Source organism: Haemorhous mexicanus, chromosome 1 (genome assembly GCF_027477595.1).
Source record: "Haemorhous mexicanus isolate bHaeMex1 chromosome 1, bHaeMex1.pri, whole genome shotgun sequence".
Taxonomy (NCBI): domain Eukaryota; kingdom Metazoa; phylum Chordata; class Aves; order Passeriformes; family Fringillidae; genus Haemorhous; species Haemorhous mexicanus.
Window position 1 is genome coordinate 723,612 of NC_082341.1, and position 21,132 is coordinate 744,743.

General features: G+C 52.4%; 1 protein-coding gene across 1 annotated transcript in view; it reads right to left on the minus strand.

The window, feature by feature from the left end:
* The window catches only part of SMARCC1 (SWI/SNF related, matrix associated, actin dependent regulator of chromatin subfamily c member 1), a 72,549-nt gene that overhangs the window by 46,171 nt on the left and 5,246 nt on the right, over nucleotides 1-21,132 (minus strand). Inside the window, exons 2-15 of the mRNA XM_059870897.1 lie at nucleotides 20,263-20,382; nucleotides 17,698-17,783; nucleotides 13,065-13,146; nucleotides 12,036-12,128; nucleotides 10,736-10,805; nucleotides 9,519-9,588; nucleotides 8,226-8,301; nucleotides 7,333-7,458; nucleotides 6,851-6,969; nucleotides 6,186-6,310; nucleotides 5,485-5,544; nucleotides 4,820-4,857; nucleotides 1,990-2,111; nucleotides 857-928 (exon numbers count right to left, since the gene is read on the minus strand). Of these exons, the coding sequence (XP_059726880.1) occupies nucleotides 857-928; nucleotides 1,990-2,111; nucleotides 4,820-4,857; nucleotides 5,485-5,544; nucleotides 6,186-6,310; nucleotides 6,851-6,969; nucleotides 7,333-7,458; nucleotides 8,226-8,301; nucleotides 9,519-9,588; nucleotides 10,736-10,805; nucleotides 12,036-12,128; nucleotides 13,065-13,146; nucleotides 17,698-17,783; nucleotides 20,263-20,382 (1,259 nt within the window). The remainder of the gene's footprint in view (nucleotides 1-856; nucleotides 929-1,989; nucleotides 2,112-4,819; nucleotides 4,858-5,484; nucleotides 5,545-6,185; nucleotides 6,311-6,850; nucleotides 6,970-7,332; nucleotides 7,459-8,225; nucleotides 8,302-9,518; nucleotides 9,589-10,735; nucleotides 10,806-12,035; nucleotides 12,129-13,064; nucleotides 13,147-17,697; nucleotides 17,784-20,262; nucleotides 20,383-21,132) is intronic.

Sequence of the window (21,132 nt, forward strand, 5' to 3'; positions counted from 1 at the left end):
TGGACATTGGGACTTGGAGCACCTGGGACAGTGGAGGTGTCCCTGCCATGGCAGGGTGGCACTGGGTGTTTTTTAAGGTCCCTTCCAGCCCAAACCATTCTGGGATCCCATGGAATGCTGGTTATGAGCAATGAAGGGCCCAGATGAGATCAGGACAATGAGGAGACACCTCAAACACTTCCTGTAGTACCTGATTGAAAAAACACCTTCTGAAATGCCCAAAAGCTGCTTTGGAACCAAGCCAAGAGCTGACACCAGGACAGAGTGAGCCCAACCAGGCCAGTCCCACTGCCCACACTGACCAGCACACACTGCTGTCCAAGCCCAGCATTTCTTGGTGCGAAATCTCAGGGTCTGGATCAGTTTAACAGAAACAAGCATATTGTTCCACAGCCTTTGACCATCCTTCCTTTATCCATGGCCTTTCAAGATCACTCTGAGTAACCAAACTCAAACCAGAGAATTCACTCCACAGCCTGAGACAGGATCTACAGAAACAGAGCATGGCATGAGGAGAGGGAGGAATAAGCAGGATTGCTCCACTTCTACCCTTTCATGACATTTTAACATGACTTTGGAAGTTGATCACATCTTGTACCACACAGACTTGAAGAATTTGTTCCAGTATTACTTGGGGGAAAGTAGTTTTATTTTACCTGGACAGCCACTGGTAAATATCACTTTGGTGTTTAAACCTTGATCTCTGACACCTCAATGTACAAACCCTGCCAGTGGCTCTGTCCCTACAGGAAGTACCAGGCTCACACACACCCAGCTGTGTTCACAGGATTTATGGGATGGGAAGCTCCTTTCTGCTGCCACACTGTCACTGCCCACACTCCCAGGTTTCACTCACATTTCTGGAGTCTTGGACTTGTTTTTGCCATTGAAGAACTCTGGAAGCGCACGGCGTTCAATCACGTGGATGCTGCAAGAGAACAGTCCAGGGCTCAGAAACTGCCCTGACTCCAGGGAGGGTTCCAGGCTGCAACAAGTGCCCTCCTCTAGAATCACTGACTTCTCCTCAAAGCCAGCTTCTGAAGCAAAATAAAAAGGCTGTCAGTAGTAGAGACAAACACAGAACGGTCAGGCAATGACTAGAGAAGTAAAAGAGAGAAAGGAATGAAGGTGGGAATTGGAGGGAAATCAATGTATGCAAAACCTGTTTGAAATCCTCTTCCTCATTCCCAACCCCTGAGAAGGGCCAGAAAGATTTCAGCACAAAACATGGGAACCAGACCTAAACAAGAGTCACTTCCTTCAGCTCCCAGGCTGACTGGTGAGAAAACAAAACAAAGTGAAGGCTGCCTGTGGAATCCTCTCAATCCTTCCCCTCAGGGAAATCCCCAGGGCTGCTGTGGAATCCTCTGAATGCTTCCCCCTCAGGGAAATCCCAGGGCCTTGCCTTGGAGGAGTTTCCCATAGTTTTCCCCACCTAGGCTGAAGGAGAAGACTTCCCCATGGAGTCTTGCACACCACCATGAACCACTCCAGTTCCTTTCCCCATATGTCCCAAATTCTGGTGGCTGCTCCTTTCCCTGTTCCCTCACTGATTGTGGTACCAGCCCTGTCTCTCCTGTAGGCCAATGCCACCCCCACGTGTGCCCATACTGAACCCTCTGTGCCACCCCCATGCTCTCCCATATTTCACCTTGTGCACAGCACACGGCCAGGTCTTTGTCCCTGATTTCCCTTGGGTGTGCTGAAATAAAGCTCTCTGGAACTGACCCTCCAAAAGGCCCTGCTGCCTCTCCTGGCTGAGCTGCCCATGGTCAGTGTGGTGTGTGCACCTGAGTGCTTTCCCTGAATGCCTCCACAGCAGCCTTTGCACAGGAGATCTCACTGGGGAACAGGATCCAGGCAGCAGCAGCCACCACCCAGGGACCCCCTGTGCCCCAGGCAGCAGCAGCCACCACCCAGGGACCCCCTGTGCCCCAGGCAGCAGCAGCCACCACCCCTGGACCCCCCCTGTGCCCCAGGGCCCCTCACCAGTTGTAGTCGAACCAGGAGGCGTAGCTGGGGATGATGATGTGGTTGGTCTGCTCGGTGACATTGTCCTCCCCCGCGTCCAGGGAGCGGCTCTGGTCACCCTTGTTGGGGTCCTCGTCCTCCTGGGGCACAGGGGGAGAGCAGGGTGAGGGCACACAGGGTCCCTGAGCCCACAGACACTCTGTGACACCCCCAGGAGCAGGGTGAGGGCACACAGGGTCCCTGAGCCCACAGACACTCTGTGACACCCCCACGAGCAGGGTGAGGGCACACAGGGGTCCCTGAGCCCACAGACACTCTGTGACACCCCAGGAGCAGGGTGAGGGCACACAGGGTCCCTGAGCCCACAGACACTCTGTGACACCCCCAGGAGCAGGGTGAGGGCACACAGGGTCCCCCAGCCCACAGACACTCTGTGACACCCCAGGAGCAGGGTGAGGGCACACAGGGGTCCCCCAGCCCACAGACACTCTGTGACACCCCAGGAGCAGGGTGAGGGCACACAGGGTCCCTGAGCCCACAGACACTCTGTGACACCCCAGGAGCAGGGTGAGGGCACACAGGGGTCTCAGAGCCCACAGACACTCTGTGACACCCCCAGGAGCAGGGTGAGGGCACACAGGGTCCCCCAGCCCACAGACACTCTGTGACACCCCAGGAGCTGGGTGAGGGCACACAGGGTCCCTGAGCCCCACAGACACTCTGTGACACCCCCAGGAGCAGGGTGAGGGCACACAGGGGTCCCTGAGCCCACAGACACTCTGTGACACCCCCACGAGCAGGGTGAGGGCACACAGGGGTCCCTGAGCCCACAGACACTCTGTGACACCCCCAGGAGCAGGGTGAGGGCACACAGGGGTCCCTGAGCCCACAGACACTCTGTGACACCCCAGGAGCTGGGTGAGGGCACACAGGGGTCCCCCAGCCCACAGACACTCTGTGACACCCCCAGGAGCAGGGTGAGGGCACACAGGGGTCTCAGAGCCCACAGACACTCTGTGACACCCCCACGAGCAGGGTGAGGGCACACAGGGGTCTCAGAGCCCACAGACACTCTGTGACACCCCAGGAGCAGGGTGAGGGCACACAGGGTCCCCCAGCCCACAGACACTCTGTGACACCCCCAGGAGCAGGGTGAGGGCACACAGGGTCCCCCAGCCCACAGACACTCTGTGACACCCCCAGGAGCAGGGTGAGGGCACACAGGGGTCCCCCAGCCCACAGACACTCTGTGACACCCCCAGGAGCAGGGTGAGGGCACACAGGGTCCCCCAGCCCACAGACACTCTGTGACACCCCCAGGAGCAGGGTGAGGGCACACAGGGGTCCCTGAGCCCACAGACACTCTGTGACACCCCCACGAGCAGGGTGAGGGCACACAGGGGTCCCTGAGCCCACAGACACTCTGTGACACCCCCACGAGCAGGGTGAGGGCACACAGGGGTCCCTGAGCCCACAGACACTCTGTGACACCCCCACGAGCAGGGTGAGGGCACACAGGGGTCCCTGAGCCCACAGACACTCTGTGACACCCCCACGAGCAGGGTGAGGGCACACAGGGGTCCCTGAGCCCACAGACACTCTGTGACACCCCCAGGAGCAGGGTGAGGGCACACAGGGTCCCTGAGCCCACAGACACTCTGTGACACCCCCAGGAGCAGGGTGAGGGCACACAGGGTCCCTGAGCCCACAGACACTCTGTGACACCCCCAGGAGCAGGGTGAGGGCACACAGGGTCCCTGAGCCCACAGACACTCTGTGACACCCCCAGGAGCAGGGTGAGGGCACACAGGGTCCCTGAGCCCACAGACACTCTGTGACACCCCCAGGAGCAGGGTGAGGGCACACAGGGTCCCCCAGCCCACAGACACTCTGTGACACCCCCAGGAGCAGGGACAGCTCTGGGCCCTCTCCACTGAAGCCTCCTGTCAACAGCTGCTGTTCTGCAACTCAATTTCCAACTGCTGAGCCCCAATGATCATGAGGAGGGCACAGAGGAGGCAGCAAAACAGGGTCAGGATGTGACAAGAACGGTACAAAACACCTCAGGTGTTGACTGAGTGACATTAAAAATAGCCAAGTGCCACAGGCAGACCCTGAGGAGTCACTGGTGTCAATACTGGATCGTTATCTGTGATCAGATCTTTATCTGAGCTCCCCCAGACAACAAGGTACCACTCTGAGCACATTCACTGATCTGACATCTGTTAAAAATAGTGCCTGGCATGCCACAAATGCAATTCAATACAGAAACTATCCCTGCAGCTCTACTGAAATCACCAGGGAGCCAAAGCAGGGTTTAGATTTAGTCCTAAAACCAGAAAAACAAAGCAAAACCCTCATCTGAAAAATGCTTCTTGGAAAATACTCAGCATCTGTCTCCCCATTCTCCTTTTCAATACACCAGATTTAAAAATACCAAGTCATCCCCAGAACCTGGAGAGTTCTAGAATAACAAACCCTCAGTCCTGTCAGTAACTGATGTCATCTCATGGATCACTGGAAATGAGTTCAGGTGAAGTTCCTGAAGGTGAGACTGAGATCCTGACAGGACACAGGGGATGACTTCCAAGAGAAAGAGGGCAGGGTTGGACACTGGGGAGGAATTGTTCCTGGGGAGGGGCCAGGGTGGAATTCCCAGAGCAGCTGGGGCTGCCCCTGGATCCCTGGCAGTGCCCAAGGCCAGGCTGGACACTGGGACACCCTGGGACAGTGGGAGGTGTCCCTGCCATGGCAGGGTGGCACTGGCTGCTTTCTAAGGTCCCTTCCAGCCCAAACCATCTGGGGTTGCCCAATCTCAGTTGTTACCAGATTCAACAGGTGCTCTTACCTTTCCTCCAGTCGCCACTGTCTCCTCATCCTGCTCATCTGAAAGGTGAAAACATTGAGAATTACACCAATAAACTCATTTAAATGCTCAGGAACCTTTCCAACAACACAGCTGTTTAACTGGAAAGGAATTTCATTTCTTTTGGAAGGAAAGGGAAGGGAGGAGGGAAACAAAGGGGATCCCACATCACTAAAACAATTACACCTTTATATATCCCAGACCAGGGAACAGGTAAGATTACAGGAAGGATAATTAGAATTTCTCAACACTTCAGAATCCATAATTAATTACTTTCTTTCCCAGTGTCTTAGATGACTGCTGTATAATAAGATATGGGATAAGAGTTTGTATCTCATGTCAGGGCTCAGCAAAGCTCAGGGAACCTGTGATTTACCCTGATTCCCAGTTAAAAAAAAAAAAAATCTGTTAGAAAAGAGTTTGTATGTCATGTTAAAAAAATAAAAGCAACAGTAGCCTATGAGGGAGCAGCCTTACAGTGAAGAGCTGGTACACTGGAACTTGAATTTGTATGAAATATGAATTAATTCAACAAAACAGCAGAAGTAGAGATTGCTTTTTGAATTGAGAGATTTAGAAATACTTAAATTATATTTTAAAACGTTGCCTGGAAGCAGGGTTGAGGGTGAGGGATGCAGGGGCTTTACCCAGGTCTGCCACGGTTCCTCCTTTGACGGGCGTGTTCTCACTGTCCTTCTTGGGGTTCACTGCAAGAACAGAGGGTGAGAGCAGCTCTGCAGCCCGGCCTCGCTCCCCGGGCTCTGCCTGCACCTCAGCAGGTCACAGCAGCAGCAGGGCCCCTCTGTCCCACTGCCCTGCACCCCAGCTCCACTCAGAGCTGCTCCTCCCCACAGCCAGGCTGCACATCCACACCAAGAACACCCACACGGAGAGACTCCCCACATTGCTGCTGCAGGGGATGCAGAAGGAATTCTCTTCCCCAGAATTATTACTGCCCACATCAAGACTTCCCTGAAAAGGACTAAAGCACTTGACACGAGCACATTTCCCACTCATTTAACATCTGTCTTCTGGGGGCTTGGCAGGGAAATATTTTGCTCCAGAAAACTCCTTTTCCCCCAACACGAGCCAGTGAAATGAAACATTTAAACAGATCATTGCAAACCTATTTTTAAAAGTGTCTTTTATAAATGCAGTTTTGTATTTTGAAAGGCCACAAGGAGGTGACACTGCTGCCCTTTTCAGCTGTTACACGCCTGACTGGACAAATTTATGGGCAGAGACCCATGGCCAGGGAGTATTTCATAGATTTGACAAAAGGCAGACACAATTTTAATGCAGTTTCGTTTCTAACATTCAAAGAGCCCAAAGTGTTCCCATATTTTACCATTTTTGGGAAGTACCACTTCTTCTATGTTGGGTACTGGGGTGGGATCCTCCATGTCCTTGGTGAGATCCTCCTGCTCATCCTCTTCCTTCTGCCCCCTCCTTTTGCCATAGAGAGCTGCTTGTCTGGAACAGAGCAGACACAGGGGCTGTGCCAGATGCTCCTGGACAGGACAGGAGGGTCAAACCCTCCTGAAACCACTCTGGGAACAGGGGCAGAACCAGCCCCATGTCTCCTCACAGAGCCCAACTCAGGCTTTACACTTGGGAGGAGGAATTGAGATTATCAACTCATTCTTGAGAAAGCTCCAGTTTTGTCTTACTACAGTCCAACAGGTCCATAAACAAGACCTGAACTTTTAGCTTTGAAGTGCTCCTCTCCATACCCACACATAATACCCCACAGTTAGTAATTAAGTTTTTAATTACTATGAAAAACTTCCTAATTACTATTTAAGTAACAGTAATTAAGTTTTTATTTGGGTAAAATATTGGTAGAATAAGGAATTGCACAAACTGCTCAGGAATAATCCCTCAAGCCTATCCAGAAATAATTCCAGAACCCCAGGTCACAGAGCTCTCCCCATAAGCATTTCTTGAATTTCTTCACTTCCTCATTTCTTTTCACCTCGAATTCCAGGCCTCTGGACACCTGCAGACACTCACCCTTTCTTCCCTGTCTTTTTCCTGGACTCCACAGGAGTGGGGGGAGGAGAAGGGGAGTGTTTCCTCTTCCTTGTGCTGGCTGCTGCTTTCCTGTCCCTCCTCTCGGGGCTCCTCACGGGCTGGGAGGGAGCAGAGCTCTGAGTTACCCCCAAACTCTCCCACTGCAGGGCTGCAGGCTGCATCCTTCCTTAGCCCACCCCAAAACAGGATGCCACAGCTGCTCTGGGAATTCCATCCCAGCCCCTCCCCACCCTCCCAGCCAGGAATTCCCAATTCCCAATCTCCCACCCATCCCTGCCCTCTGGCAGTGGGAGCCATTCCCTGGGTCCTGTCCCTCCAGGCCTTGTCCCCAGTCCCTCTCCAGCTCTCCTGGAGCCCCCTCCAGGCCCTGGCAGGGCTCTGAGCTCTCCCTGGATCCCTCCCTTTTCCGGCTCTGTGCATGCAGAGCTGAAGGACATTGCTGTCCCCCCAGGCCCCCTCACCTCCTCATTCTTCATGGAGATCCTCTGGCGGAAGCTCACGGATTTCCTGTTCTCATCCACCTCATAATCCTCCTCATTCATCCACTCATTGAACACATCCGTGTCCAGAATCCACTTGGCATGAACCTGCACAACAGGAGACAAGACAGGCTGCTGCTATGGGGAGAAATAACTCCATGAGAGACCTCCCAGGATTAGGGACATTCCTGGAGCTTTATCAGGTCTGAATGTCCCAATCCCTCTGGTTCCACACACACTCCTGGCAGTGGCACAGGGCAGGACCACAAAGGATGAACAGGACTCACAACTCAACCTCTGCTCCTCAAGCATTTTCAGCCTCCTGGAGTGGGAGGTCAGTTCTGAGAGCTGGGACAGCAGCTCTGGGTTACCAGTGCTCTTTGGATGCTGAAAATTGCCATCAAAACCCCCTAAATACACAGAGCCCCTTGGCAGGTGTGCCACAAACATCAAAAAGTGAGGAAGAGCTGGCCATTCCCTGGGGGGACAAAGCCAGCTGTCAGGATTATAACATCCACCTTCAGATAGTCTGGTTTGCACAGCTGAAAAACCTCCTGCTGCTTTAGAGCCACCTATTACTGATTTATTCATACTTCACACAATTCTCTGACTATTCCTAGTAAGGTTTATACCCCAAAATCCAGTTTTCCAGTGAGTTCCAGCTCTTTGAACAGACTCCAAGGTCCTTTCAGCCTGGGCTGCTGGGACTCCAGGAGCACACACAGAACATGGCCAGGGGTACACAGCGAGTGCAGAACAACCAGAGCAGGGCAACACCCAACTGCCCCAGCACAGGAATCCAGGGAAGGACTGAGCCAGACTCAGCTCCCAAGGACTGAGCCAGACTCCCCTCCCCAGGCCTGAGCCAGGCTCACCTTCCAGGGCTTCTCGGGGATGGGCGCGTCCTCGATTTCCGCCTCAATCTCGCTGGCATGGACCCAGGTGTCGTAGCTGGGGAGGGTCAGGAGAGAGCAGCTCAGGCACCAGGAGCACCAGGAAAGGTTTTCCAGCAGCCCTGGCACGTGCAGCCCTCGCTGCTGGGACTGCAGGGCTCATTCCCACAGGGAACAATCCTGCTTTGTGCCACAGGAACCGGGCACGGGGCACAGGGAGGGCCCTGGGGCATCTAATGCACATTAAAAGTTAAAAATCCTCTCAGGGAACCACTCCAGCTTCAAGTGCAAGTCTGGAGAGATTCAGGGGGTGAAGGCAGCTCTGAGTCACCAAACCCTGCCATTAACTTAATCCACTTCTTTCTGTTCTTGTGATTTCAAAGCAAGAGCCACTGGATTCCTGGAAGGGAGGAAGCTGCACCCTGTCCTAGAAACCACTCATCATTTATATTCACTCTTCCACATTACTCCCTCAAAAGTCTATTTATTAACAAAGTGCACTGAGGAACAGCAAAAACCAGAGCCCTTTGTAACCAGCACCAGGTGCTAAGGACCAGGGAGGAGTCAGGTGCAAGGAAAGAGGAGTACACAGCATTCCTGGATTCGTACTGCTTTGTGTGTACCTGGTTTAAAAACACCAATGCAAGCTTGACTACTGATAGAAATATAGAAATACTTCAAGGCTCTTCATCTGTATGAATAAAAAACTTCAGTGTGATTACTGTTTGCTGTCCTCCATTGAAAGCCCCACGTGAGACAGAGTTCCTAGGAATTTGGTGTGTGAACAGATTTCAGTGGCCTGAGGAAGTTAATTAAATAGCAGTCAATACTGGGTTATCAATGCTTTGATTGATCTTCCACAGCCTGGCCTCAGAAACCAGCTATTGCAAATACAGTGAAGCTCCTATCAGCACATACACTGAATTTTAACATGCTCCCAGAGCACAGGGCAGGTTTCTCAAAGGATGCTTTAACAGTCACTTGCACCTGACTGAAGACACCCCTTGGAGTGAAATCTCTTTGTCAGAGTTCAGCCAGGTGACTGGAAGTTCTCCCTTTAAAATTTAAGGAAAGGCCATTGCAGCTTTGAAATCAATTTCCAACCAGTTCCTTGTGGCTCTGCAGAAGAACTCCTTTCCCAGCCTCACCCACCTGGTGGATGCTGCAGTTTTAAATCAATGATTCACTCTTTTCAAGCTTTGCACATTGGGATCAAGACTTTTCCATCAATAACCAGTTAAAACTCAGGGTTTGCTTCCCCCCAGCCATCCTTACCTGTCTGGAAAAAAGCCCCAGTGTACCAGCACCTGCTTGTCCTTTTTCATCACAGGTCTCAACCACTCATCTGCAAAGGGAATGAGGCCCAGGTCAGATGTGGAGGGAAAAGCCCAAGAATTCACTTGTCCACAGGGAGTCAGAGGGGAGTTCCTGCCAACCCCTCTGCTAAGGGTCTGCTGGGGCCTGAGCTGGGAAGGGACCTTAAAGCTCATCCCAATCCCAGCCCTGCCATGGGCAGGGACACCTCCCACTGTCCCAGGCTGCTCCCAGCCCCAGTGTCCAGCCTGGCCTTGGGCACTGCCAGGGATTCAGGGGCAGCCCCAGCTGCTCTGGGCACCCTGTGCCAGGCCCTGCCCACCCTCCAGCCAGGAATTCCTTCCCAAAATCCCATTCAGCCCTGCAGCTCTCAAGTACCAAACCCTGCAACCCAAATCCCAAGAACAGAGCCCAGAGAAGTATCACAGGAGAAACCCAAGGATGTGAACCTGCATCTCCAATCCCTGCTGGAATTTTGGGCTGCTCCCCACAGTGTGACCTGGGGCTCAGAGCCTGAGACACACACAGGGCTGAGCCTGGTGCTGCCAGAGGGACAGGACAAACCATTCCTGATCCCTGCAAACTGCAGGGAGCACTTCCATCTAGTGGCCAGCACAGGCCAGGGAATGTGGGAAAGGGATTTATTTATGTCTGTGCAACTTGGGCTTGAGGACAATCACCCACCAGGTAATTAAATTTATTTAGGATGAAAAAGGGAAGAAATATTTTTTGCTATTTGCAGAAGGGGCAGCTGTGGAATTGCCTTTTTTGCACCTGGCACTTCATGCAGGCAGAGCAACTTTAACACAGCCAAGGCTCATGGAGGAGCTCTCCTGGCCCCCCACACACAAGGACTGTACCAGCATTCCCTGCAGAATTCCTGGAGAGCCAGGAACTCAGAATCAGGGAATTGCTGAGGCTGGAAAAGCCCTCCAAGATCAGAGTGCAGCCATTCCCCAGCACTGCCCTGTGTCCCAAGTGCCACATCAGCTCTGAAATCCCTCCTGGGCAGGAGGAACTCCTCCAATATCCAGCCTAACCCTCCCCATGCACATTATCCACAATGCAGCAAGTGTTCCTCAGGAGCAGGCTGGGAACAGTCCTGGTGAACACTTCCACAGCTTCTCATGGCATTCACTACAAGATATTGCCCCTGAAAAACTGCCACAGAACCTTACCATCATCCACTGAGGTAGGACTTGGATACACGTGGTGGGTAGCCTTGGATTTCTCTTCAGTGACTGTTCCCTGTGGGAAAGCCAGGAGAAACTGCATGAGAAATCCTCAGCACACCACCCCAAAAGGCAGCTGGTGTTCAACACTTACATCCCATAAACCTGAGAGAGACTGACTCAACAGCACAACCAGCTGCAGATCCCATCCTCGGATGGCAGCAGAAGGAATTAGAGCAGCATTGTGGGGTGGGATGTGGGGTACTCTGGGATCAGGGGCTGAAGGGCAAGAGCTCCCACAGCTCAGGAAAGGGAGCTGGAAAATAACTGAGGTTGGAGCAGGGAGGACTTGGGACAGCAGGGAGCCACAGGCACTGGGCTGGGGTACTGGGGAGAGGACAGCAAGGGGTAAAAAATGAAAATAAGCAAGATAGTGAGGAAGCAAAGCTAGTGACAAGATGAGAATTCAGAGGCAGAGCAAAGGAAAGCCCAAAAAGCAGAATTAGAGACAATTTCTGTTTTCATCTCCTCACATCCCTGTAGAGACAAAGCTGCTTTAAAAATCCCTTAAATCACTCATGGATCCAGCGTGGAGCTCACTACAGACTTCCTTTATGAAAGGAAAATTGACTCATTCACTCTAATTTAAGCAATAACACCCATCCTGAATCAGCCAAATAATTAAGAGCAACTTGTGAAAATCTGCCCAACTGAGGCTGAGACAATGGTTCATAATCACAACACAGGAAATACATTAAATCTGGAAAAGAAACTCTGGCTACAGCTGTGACTTGTCCTGACACAAAAGCCACCAGACCATCCAGAGGTCACGTTCCAGGGTATTTCTCTGCAGACAAGTGTTTATGTTTTTAAGGATGAAGCCATTAATCTTGCTCAAGTCATCCTGGAATTACAAGGGCAAGGCTCCCTGAGGCTGCCTGGGCTCTGCTCAGCACCAGCAATCAAACAGTGAAATAAAGCAAAAAACAACAACCATGCCAGCTGCCTTCTGCTGTCCCACACATCTGGAACAGCTGCCTCACTCCCTGCTTCAGAGCCAGGTTTGGAGAAACCTGTGCTGAGCAATAAATCAGCTGGGGCTGCCCCAGCTCACCCAGAGCCACCTGGCAGCAGGTCCAGGTGTGCTTTTAGAGCACAGCCAGAGCTCAGCCTCCACGGGAGAATAAAAACCACTCCCCAAGGGAGTGCTGCTGCTGCTGCTGTGTGCTCAGGCAGCCCAGGGCTAGGCAGGGCTGTCCCTCGGAGCTGAGCAGCCCTGGGTACAGCTGTGCTGTGTGACACTCACCTGGTGACGCTTGACAATGTCCTTCAGCTTGTTGGCCAGCTTCAGCTCCATGTCAGGAATGAGGTAGATGGTTGGTCTGCTCAGACAGTTGTTCTGGGAGAGAACAGCAAGTTGAACAAGGAATTAGGAGGTGATCTGTGGCAAAAATCAGAATATTCCTATAAAATCCCCAGTGCTGGAACTCCAGTGGAACCCAGACCAGGGGGTGACACAGGTCAGGGATTCCAGCTCCAGGAGCCCTGGGACAGGGACATTCCCTTCACACAGCTCCCCAGCAAAGCCCTGCCCTGGTTTTTATCATGCACTGAAACCACTGTACGTGGGCAAGGGTTTTTTGTAATAAAAATATTGTTGCTTTTTGCTGTTCTTCCTGTTTCCATTGCCAATAGACACCTGAAAGTTGTTTTAACTACATCATACACTGAACCTGGCTTCAGAGATTGAAAAAAAATCATACATTATTCCTACTCAGCAGTTAAAAAAACTAAACTTCAAATGAGACTCCACAGAGACTTAATGAGTACAGATAATAACTTGTTTGGTAAAGTGAGAGTAAAATGGATCCTAACCTGAAAAAGGCCAGTTTAGATCAAACTGCAAGTCAGCCCTGGAATGGGCACAGGAGCAGTTACTGAGCCCCAAGGGTGCCACCTCCACAGGGACATGGGGACACCTGGGATGTGCTCTTTCCTTACAGCAGGTTTTCCTCACGTGAATAAATAAAATAGAAACCTCACACAAATAAATAAAATAAAAACATCTGCATATCCTCAGATGGCCAATGGAAATATTTCACATTTTTCAAGTGAAAATAAGGATTTGTGACTGAGCTGGATGGGAGAGGGAGGGGGAGTCCCCCATTCCTAGAGAGGGCCAGGGTGAAGTCCTGCCCTGAGTGCCCAGGATGGTGCCTGCCCTGAGTGCCCAGGGTTTCTGCTGCCCTGGGGCTGGGTTTCTGCTGCCCTGGGGCTGGGCTTCTGCTGCCCTGGGGCTGGGCTTCTGCTGCCCTGGGGCTGGGCTTCTCCTTGCCTGCACCAGTGTTTTCTCAATGTTCATGAACATCTCCACGTTCCGGTCCATCCGGGAGGGATTCTGCAGGTCAAACCTCCTCCTGTGGAGGGAAATGATTCACAAATATTAACTCCACGTCCCCAGCTGCCAGCAGTCCAGAACCTTCCCTGCTCCACACAAACTCTGGATCATGGCAGGGGTGCCAGGACACTCCAGCACAGCCACAATTATTTCTGCTGCACTTGGCACCCTCACCAGCAAGAAAACCACCATGAACCACACTGAGAAATGCAGCTGATTTGTGAGATGTTCAGGGAGAAAAGGGAAGGTTGACAGTGTCCACCAAGCCCTGCAGCAGGGCTGTGCACTCCACCACAGTCACAGGGGGTAACTGAACACACAACCACCATGGATATCAACATCAGATGAGAAAATTCATGGATGAGCTCTCATGGTTCTCTTATTTCTAGCTGCCCCCATCCAGCAGTCCTGGGCATCCAGAGAAGCAGCAATTCCTCTGCCTGGTGTGAGAACAAACCACCCCCCAGGACACAGGCAGCTGATAACCCATGGCAGCATTGTATCACCACCTTTACTGGACCTTGGTGCTTTAATTTTGTTATTTCACAGACAAATCATCACAATTATTGCAATGCCAATGGAGATCTGTCCATCAGAAACGGGGGAGGATGCAAAACCTGAGAAATCCTCCTGGGAAGCAGCACAAGAACTCCCAGATTCCCTGTACTGTGCCCACCTGACCCCTGAACACGTCTGGAACTCACAGATGGGCCAACCCAAATGAGGGACTGGAGTGGTGAACCCCAGAGCCTGAGGAGGGACAACCCCAGCCCCAAAGCAGCCCCAGCACTTCCCCAGGGCCCAGCAGCTGCAGGGAGTGCCACAGCTGGGGCTGAGCCCTCAGGATCCAGCTCATCCCAAAGCTCCAGCAGGGGCTGAGCTCTCAGGACCCAGCTCATCCCAAAGCTCCAGGAGGGGCTGAGCTCTCAGGACCCAGCCTGTCCCAAAGCTCCAGGAGATGCTGTGCTCTCAGGACCCAGCTCATCCCAAAGCTCCAGGAGATGCTGTGCTCTCAGGACCCAGCTCATCCCAAAGCTCCAGGAGGGGCTGAGCTCTCAGGACCCAGCCTGTCCCAAAGCTCCAGCAGGTGCTGAGCTCTCAGGATCCAGCTCATCCCAAAGCTCCAGGAGGGGCTGAGCTCTCAGGACCCAGCACATCCCAAAGCTCCAGCAGGTGCTGAGCTCTCAGGACCCAGCTCATCCCAAAGCTCCAGCAGGTGCTGAGCTCTCAGGACCCAGCTCATCCCAAAGCTCCAGGAGATGCTGAGCTCTCAGGACCCAGCTCATCCCAAAGCTCCAGGAGGGGCTGAGCTCTCAGGACCCAGCACATCCCAAAGCTCCAGGAGATGCTGAGCTCTCAGGACCCAGCTCATCCCAAAGCTCCAGGAGGGGCTGAGCTCTCAGGACCCAGCTCATCCCAAAGCTCCAGGAGGGGCTGAGCTCTCAGGACCCAGCACATCCCAAAGCTCCAGGAGGGGCTGAGCTCTCAGGACCCAGCACATCCCAAAGCTCCAGGAGATGCTGAGCTCTCAGGACCCAGCACATCCCAAAGCTCCAGGAGATGCTGAGCTCTCAGGACCCAGCCCATCCCAAAGCTCCAGGAGATGCTGAGTTCTCAGGACCCAGCTCATCCCAAAGCTCCAGCAGGGGCTGAGCTCTCAGGACCCAGCTCATCCCAAAGCTCCAGCAGGGGCTGAGCTCTCAGGACCCAGCTCATCCCAAAGCTCCAGCAGGGGCTGAGCTCTCAGGACCCAGCTCATCCCAAAGCTCCAGCAGGTGCTGAGCTCTCAGGACCCAGCACATCCCAAAGCTCCAGGAGATGCTGAGCTCTCAGGACCCAGCCTGTCCCAAAGCTCCAGGAGATGCTGAGCTCTCAGGACCCAGCACATCCCAAAGCTCCAGGAGGGGCTGAGCTCTCAGGACCCAGCCCATCCCAAAGCTCCAGGAGGTGCTGAGCTCTCAGGACCCAGCCTGTCCCAAAGCTCCAGCAGGTGCTGAGCTCTCAGGCTGTGTCCCCCAGATGCAGAACACACCCTGGAGCATGCCTGCACCTCCAGGTTTGGGATCTCACTGCTGCCCGGGTCTGGGAAGGCTGCCAGGGGCGTGGGGGGTGGCAGGAGTGAAACCCAAAGCCCTGCACACCCAGGGCAGTGGGAGGCTGGCACAGCCTCCCCACGAGGCACTGAGGCTGCCATCACCACCCAGCTCACAGCAGCCAGCCACAGCCAAGGGCAGCTCCCTACAAACACCCCCCTGCTCCCAGCAACAGATCCCTTTTGCCAGTGCACACAGGCTCAGAGAAGGCTCAGGAAAGCAAAGCTTAGCCCCAAGGCTTTCAGCCCCAAGCCCTGTGACCCCACTAAATCAAACAGACCCCCCCCAGCTGGGACCACCAGGATCTCCTCCAGGGGCTCCTGGGATTTTCAGGAGGAAAGAACCCAGGCAGGTGGATCTGTGGGAACACCTGAGGTGCTGGGCAGCTCTACCAACATCCTCTGTCAGGGGGATGGTTTCTGTCCCAAAGAGATTACCCTTCACACTGAGGACATGGCAAACAAATCAAATGGAAGATCCTGGCACATTTATTGGAATCAGCCTTTTAGAGAGGAATTTATGACCTTGTTGTGTGCTTTGGGAAGTTCACCCTGACTTGCAGAAGCAGGGCCAGACATCAAGGCTGTCAGGTCACTGTTAATAAGGTATTTTACACCTCTAATGCAGAGGGGTTTTGAGCCAAGATCGAGCCCCTTCTCCAGTGTTCAGCCATGCTCTGCATCCAGAACACCCAGCATGGCTCCATGGGAGACAAATGCCAAATGAACACCCACAGACCTCTTGGTACCTGTGAGACAAAGAACCCAGGGCATGACCAAATGTTGACATTTTTAGCTCAAAAGCTGCACTGTGCATCCATGGAATGCTGGGTCCCCCAGCTCCCTGCCTGCTCCAGAAAGCCAGAGAAGGACATGGACACATGAGTAGCAGCACTGCTTCAGCTGCCCATTTGGATCAAATGGCACTAACTCTTCCTGGGCTCAGCTCAAGAGGCTCCCTGGGCCAGGCTGGGCCAGGTTTGTATGTCCAGCTCTCAGACATACCTACTGTGGCGAGGAAGGGGACTTCTCCTATAAGACAGATCAGTCACAAACAGGTTAAGCAGGAGTGACAATGCAGACCAAAACAAAATCAAATCAAGCACAGGGCAGGCAAACAGCACAGATTACTTGGCAGAGTCAGTGGGGACACATTCCAGGCTCTAGGGCTGAGCTGAGTTAAGGTGCAGGATTACTGCCCACATGCACACACACCAGGCACTACCCACCTAATCCTGGGCAGCAGCAAGGCAGGGACAGGGGAGGAGGCAGCTCCAGAGCCCAGCTGGGCTGGGCAGCTGACTGCAAACCACATTTTCTTATTAAAAGAAGAAATGTTCATTCAATTCAAAGGTTCCTGAAGCTGGAACCATTTCATTCCTGTATCTTCAGGCAAAGAGGAAGCAGGACACTGCTGATAGACAGCTCTCTGCAGTGTGGTTTGTCCCAGGTGTTGGTAGGACTGGAACAGGAAAGCCCCTGAGGGTGGCTTATTCCTGATATACCCACCTCAGACAGAGCAGATAGGAATATAAATAATTCCTAAAAACAACCAACCATCCTCAAACAACTTCGTTTTCTCTTTCAAACGGCTCTTGTGTGGAAAAACAACTCAGTCAATTCCAGGAATGCAGCTACAGATTGGAAACATCACACCCAAACTATTTAAACTTGTGGACAGGAACAATCTCTCCTTAATTTCATTGATTGCTTACATTTATTAGCTTTTCATCCTCATTTTTTTTTGCCCAGTGCTCTCAAAAATAGTGATTTCAAGACCAAAAATAGTGATTTCAACTGGACATTGGGGCTTGGAGCAGCCTGGGACAGTGGAAGGTGCCCCAGAGCCATGGCAGGGGGTGGAACTGGCTGACTTTAGGGGCCCTTCCAGCCCAAACCATTCCAGGATTTTATGATACTATACTGCTGTTCCCTTGGGAAGAGGATTGGAACTTAAAACCACCCAGGTTAAACCACTCCTGAGATGTCACGGGGATATTTTCATCCCAGCACCAACAACTCCAGGGCAGAGTTTCTAAGTGCTTACACTCCCCATTTGTGGAGCAATGGAGATCTGAGCATTTACTAGGATCTGCAGTGCTTTGTGCTTTCCCAATCATAACTAAACCAAATATCAATACAGCAACAAAGATTTATGTCTCACAGATGTGAGACTGATCTGGCTCATTTTCTCAGTCAGACAGCAAGGAAATAAAAAAAGGAGCCTCAAACTTGTAATTAACTCCAACTACAGGCCCAAAACCTTAAACTTGGCCAACTCCTCTTTAAATTTAGAAGTGTGGGGGTGTCTCTTAAAAAAGCTACCATCAGCAAAACAGGAAAATGTTCCCTCTTCCCATCTCCAACTGCCTTGCCTGCCCGAGTCTCCAGGAAGGATTAAACTTTAGGTAGTTTGCATAAGCAATTCATGTGCTTGGTTTCATGCAAAAGGTGTATAAACCACCAAAAAAAACTTACCAGCCCTGCTCATTCTTGTATTTGTAAGCAGCACCAAGAATGTGACATAATGTACCTCCAGCTTTGAAATCCATGAAGCACTTTGCCTGAAACCCAGAAAACAAAAACAGTGACATTGACTTTAATGCAATTATTTTAAACAAATACAGATGGGTTAGCTGAGTGCTAGACAAAGAACATATCAAATGAGAAGTTAATTTCCAGATGAAACATTTCTGGAGTTTGAGGTTCTCCTTTCAGAATGCTTCCTGGAGATTAAATGTATTTGGATTAAACAGAATTCTTTGTGTTTGCAGGAACTTGATGTATCTGAAAGCTCCAAGTAGAGCTGTAAAAATCCCAAGTACCCTTTGAAAACCCATTTCATAGTAAATTAAACCTCAAATCACAGCTGTCAGGGAAGCAGCTCTTCATCTGTATGAGAGCATCAAACCAGATCATCAGGAATGAGCACCCGAAGCAGAGCTCAGCTATTCCACACTCCATCCATCCCTCCCCCAGGGAAAGCTGGGTGTCAGGAGCTGCACATCTGCCCTAAAACACCAAGCCCAGCTCATTTCTGCCCTCTCAGCTTCACCTGAGTCACCCTTTCCCAAAGCAGGAATCCCACAACACTCAAACAGGAGCAGAGGAGGTTGGAAGCTTCAGACTCCCCCCAAGTCCCTTCTCTGAAAGGTTATTAAAAACCCCTGTTTCCTGAACAAAAGCTCAATTTTTCTGATACATTTGAGTCTGGAATGTGCATCTTTCCTGCTCTCTCTGGCCAGGATGGCTGTGCCTGGGAAAGGCAGCTGCTGGCAGAGTCCTCCTGGAAATGGGGACAGGAGGATAGGGCAGCTGCAGGCAGCACAGGGAGGGCAATGCCAGGACCTGCTTTGGTCCTGGATCATTCTGTGCTTCTCAGGAAATATAAAAAACCTGCACAAGGCACAAAGCAGAATCTGGGGAGTTGCTCAGAGGCCAGGCTCTGGTTACCACCAGGGGCTTTCTGCAGGGAGCAGAAGAGACCCCCACAAACAGCAGCACTCCTGAGGATGCACTGAGTTGTGTCCTGCTGGAAGTAACTGAGATCCAAGTGCTGTAAACTAACCTGAGCAAATCTGGCAGATTAGAGCTTTGAAGCAGCGAGAACAAACACAGGAACAACATCTTTATGATGCCACTGCAAGGTTTATTGCCCATTTTTAAGATAAGACAAATTGATTTAAGGCTCAGGAGCACTCCAGTGGTTTACACACTTGAGGAATGTGGGCAGGTTTATGGTTTGTGCTGTCACATCCAAATAAAGCTCTGCAAAGCTCCCCCTGTCCCTGAAGCCTCCCACTATCACTGAGGTATCAGGAGAGGTGGTGAGATCCTAATGGCACCTTGGGGTGCTTCTGGGTGCTCTCGTAAGCACCAGGAGAGTCACAAAGTCCCAAAATGGTTTGGGCTGGAGGGACCCTAAGGTTCAGCCAGTCCCCCTGTGCTGTGGCAGGGACACCTCCCACTGTCCAGCCTGGCCTGGGACACTGCCAGGGGTCCAGGGACAGCCACAGCTGCTCTGGGTACCCTGTGCCAGGGCTTCACCACTCTTAAAGGGAAGGATTCCTTCTACAATTCATCTGGGAATTGTTCCAGGATTCACCCCATGAGTGAAAACCCTTCCAGTGAAGGAGTGTGCACAGCCCACCCTCATGGAGAGGTTACAGGGGCAAAACCCCTGGGGACACCAGCACAGAACAAGAAAAGGACTGTCCTGTCACGTGCCCCCACAGCCACAGGAGCTCTGCCAAGTTTTCAGGCCAACTCAGCTTCAAAGGGCTTCAACCTCTTCACTGGCTAGAAAGGACTCCAGCCTTGTGTCCCCACCCCAAAGAGCCCCAGGGGCAGGGCCCCAGGGCCAGCACACATCTGTGCCAGAGCTGAGCACACAGCTCCCTGCTGGAGCCACACTGACAGGAGCAGGACACCTGTCCTGGCCCACAGACCCCCCTAGAGCACCCAGCTGGCATCAGGCTGGCACCCCTGCCCTCCTCCCAGCTCTCTGCACCTCTGGCTGTGGGCAGGGCTCCAGGCTGCACCTGGGAAGCAGCAGCCCTGAACACTGACATTGTTCTGGCTGCCTGGACCCCAGGGGACTGGCATCCACCCCAGGGCCAGCAGGGCACTGCCTGCTGCTGCAGAACGTGCCAAAGGCATTTCTCAGCCTTGGACACCTCACAAGTCTGGAGTTTAATAACCTAAACACCTAATGGCAGCTTGTATGCCCTGGAAAGTGCATTCTACTCACTCAGTTCAGGATGCACCAGCCCAGATTTGACTTAAAACTGATGAATTACACTGAGTTTTAGTAGAAATTTAACTTTTCCCACAGCATTCCAGAAATCATTTCCAATACAGAGAGAAGCTGTATTGCACTGCAGATGTGCACTGAGGAGAGGTGTGCTACTCCAGCCTCCCCAGAGGGTGCACAGGAGGAGCCTGGGCTGGGGCAGGGATGTCCCAGTGCCCTGGACACATCCCAGGAGCAGGACAGGGAGCTGTGCCAGCAGAGTGAGAGCCCCAGGAGAACACAATACTCACAGGAAGCTTTGTGAAGGCAGGATTGGTGACATGTTTTCCAAAGGCATCTTCCTGGAACTGCAGCAGCTGCACCACCAGCCCAGCCAAGGTTTTATTGGTAGGAGCGTCTGCCTGAACGTACTGCAAGACAAGAAGCACAGTGTGTTGGGCCAGGGGGGCTCAGGGAAGGCTGCCTGGGGACACCCCAGCTCCCTCCTGCACTTGCAGAGCACAGCTGGGTGGCTGGGAAGGGCTGGAGGGGGGTTTGCACTGGAGGAGCACCCAGCAGAACCATTTTCCAGGCTTGAGGCTGAACATCCAGCACTCACCTGTGGCTGAGGCCCAGCTCCCCAGCAGGGCTCCAGACAAGGATTAACCACTCAGGGTGAGCTCAGCTCCTCATAAAGGAGCAGGCTCGTGCTGCCCACACACACAGAGCCTTCTGCAGTCACCTCCCAGCCTCCTGCTGTGATCAACTCCCAGTTAATCCTCAGAGCAGCCCTCGGTATAAATAGCATGTCCTGCACAGAGGGAAAAGCTGAGCCACACAAAGGCACTTGTGATGTTTAGGGACAATCTGAGCAGCTCCTGAGGTTCAATAAAATTACATTTACACTGAGAATGTGAAATCACAGCATGGAATATTAAACCCCTCCCATGGTGCTGGGTTTTTGTCACCCCTAATATTCAGTATTCACTGACTGGATGTCACCTCCTTGCTGTGCCAGGTGACTGCCAAGAGGAGAACAAATCACTTTTCCAGGTAGAACATGGAGCAATTTGAGCTGCCCCAGTCTCTCAGATGGGTAACTCTCAGCTCTTCCTCTTCCCTCAAGTCAGATTCTTCTAAAACCCCTAAAAATGATTTCAAGACCCAGAACCCTCAAAGTT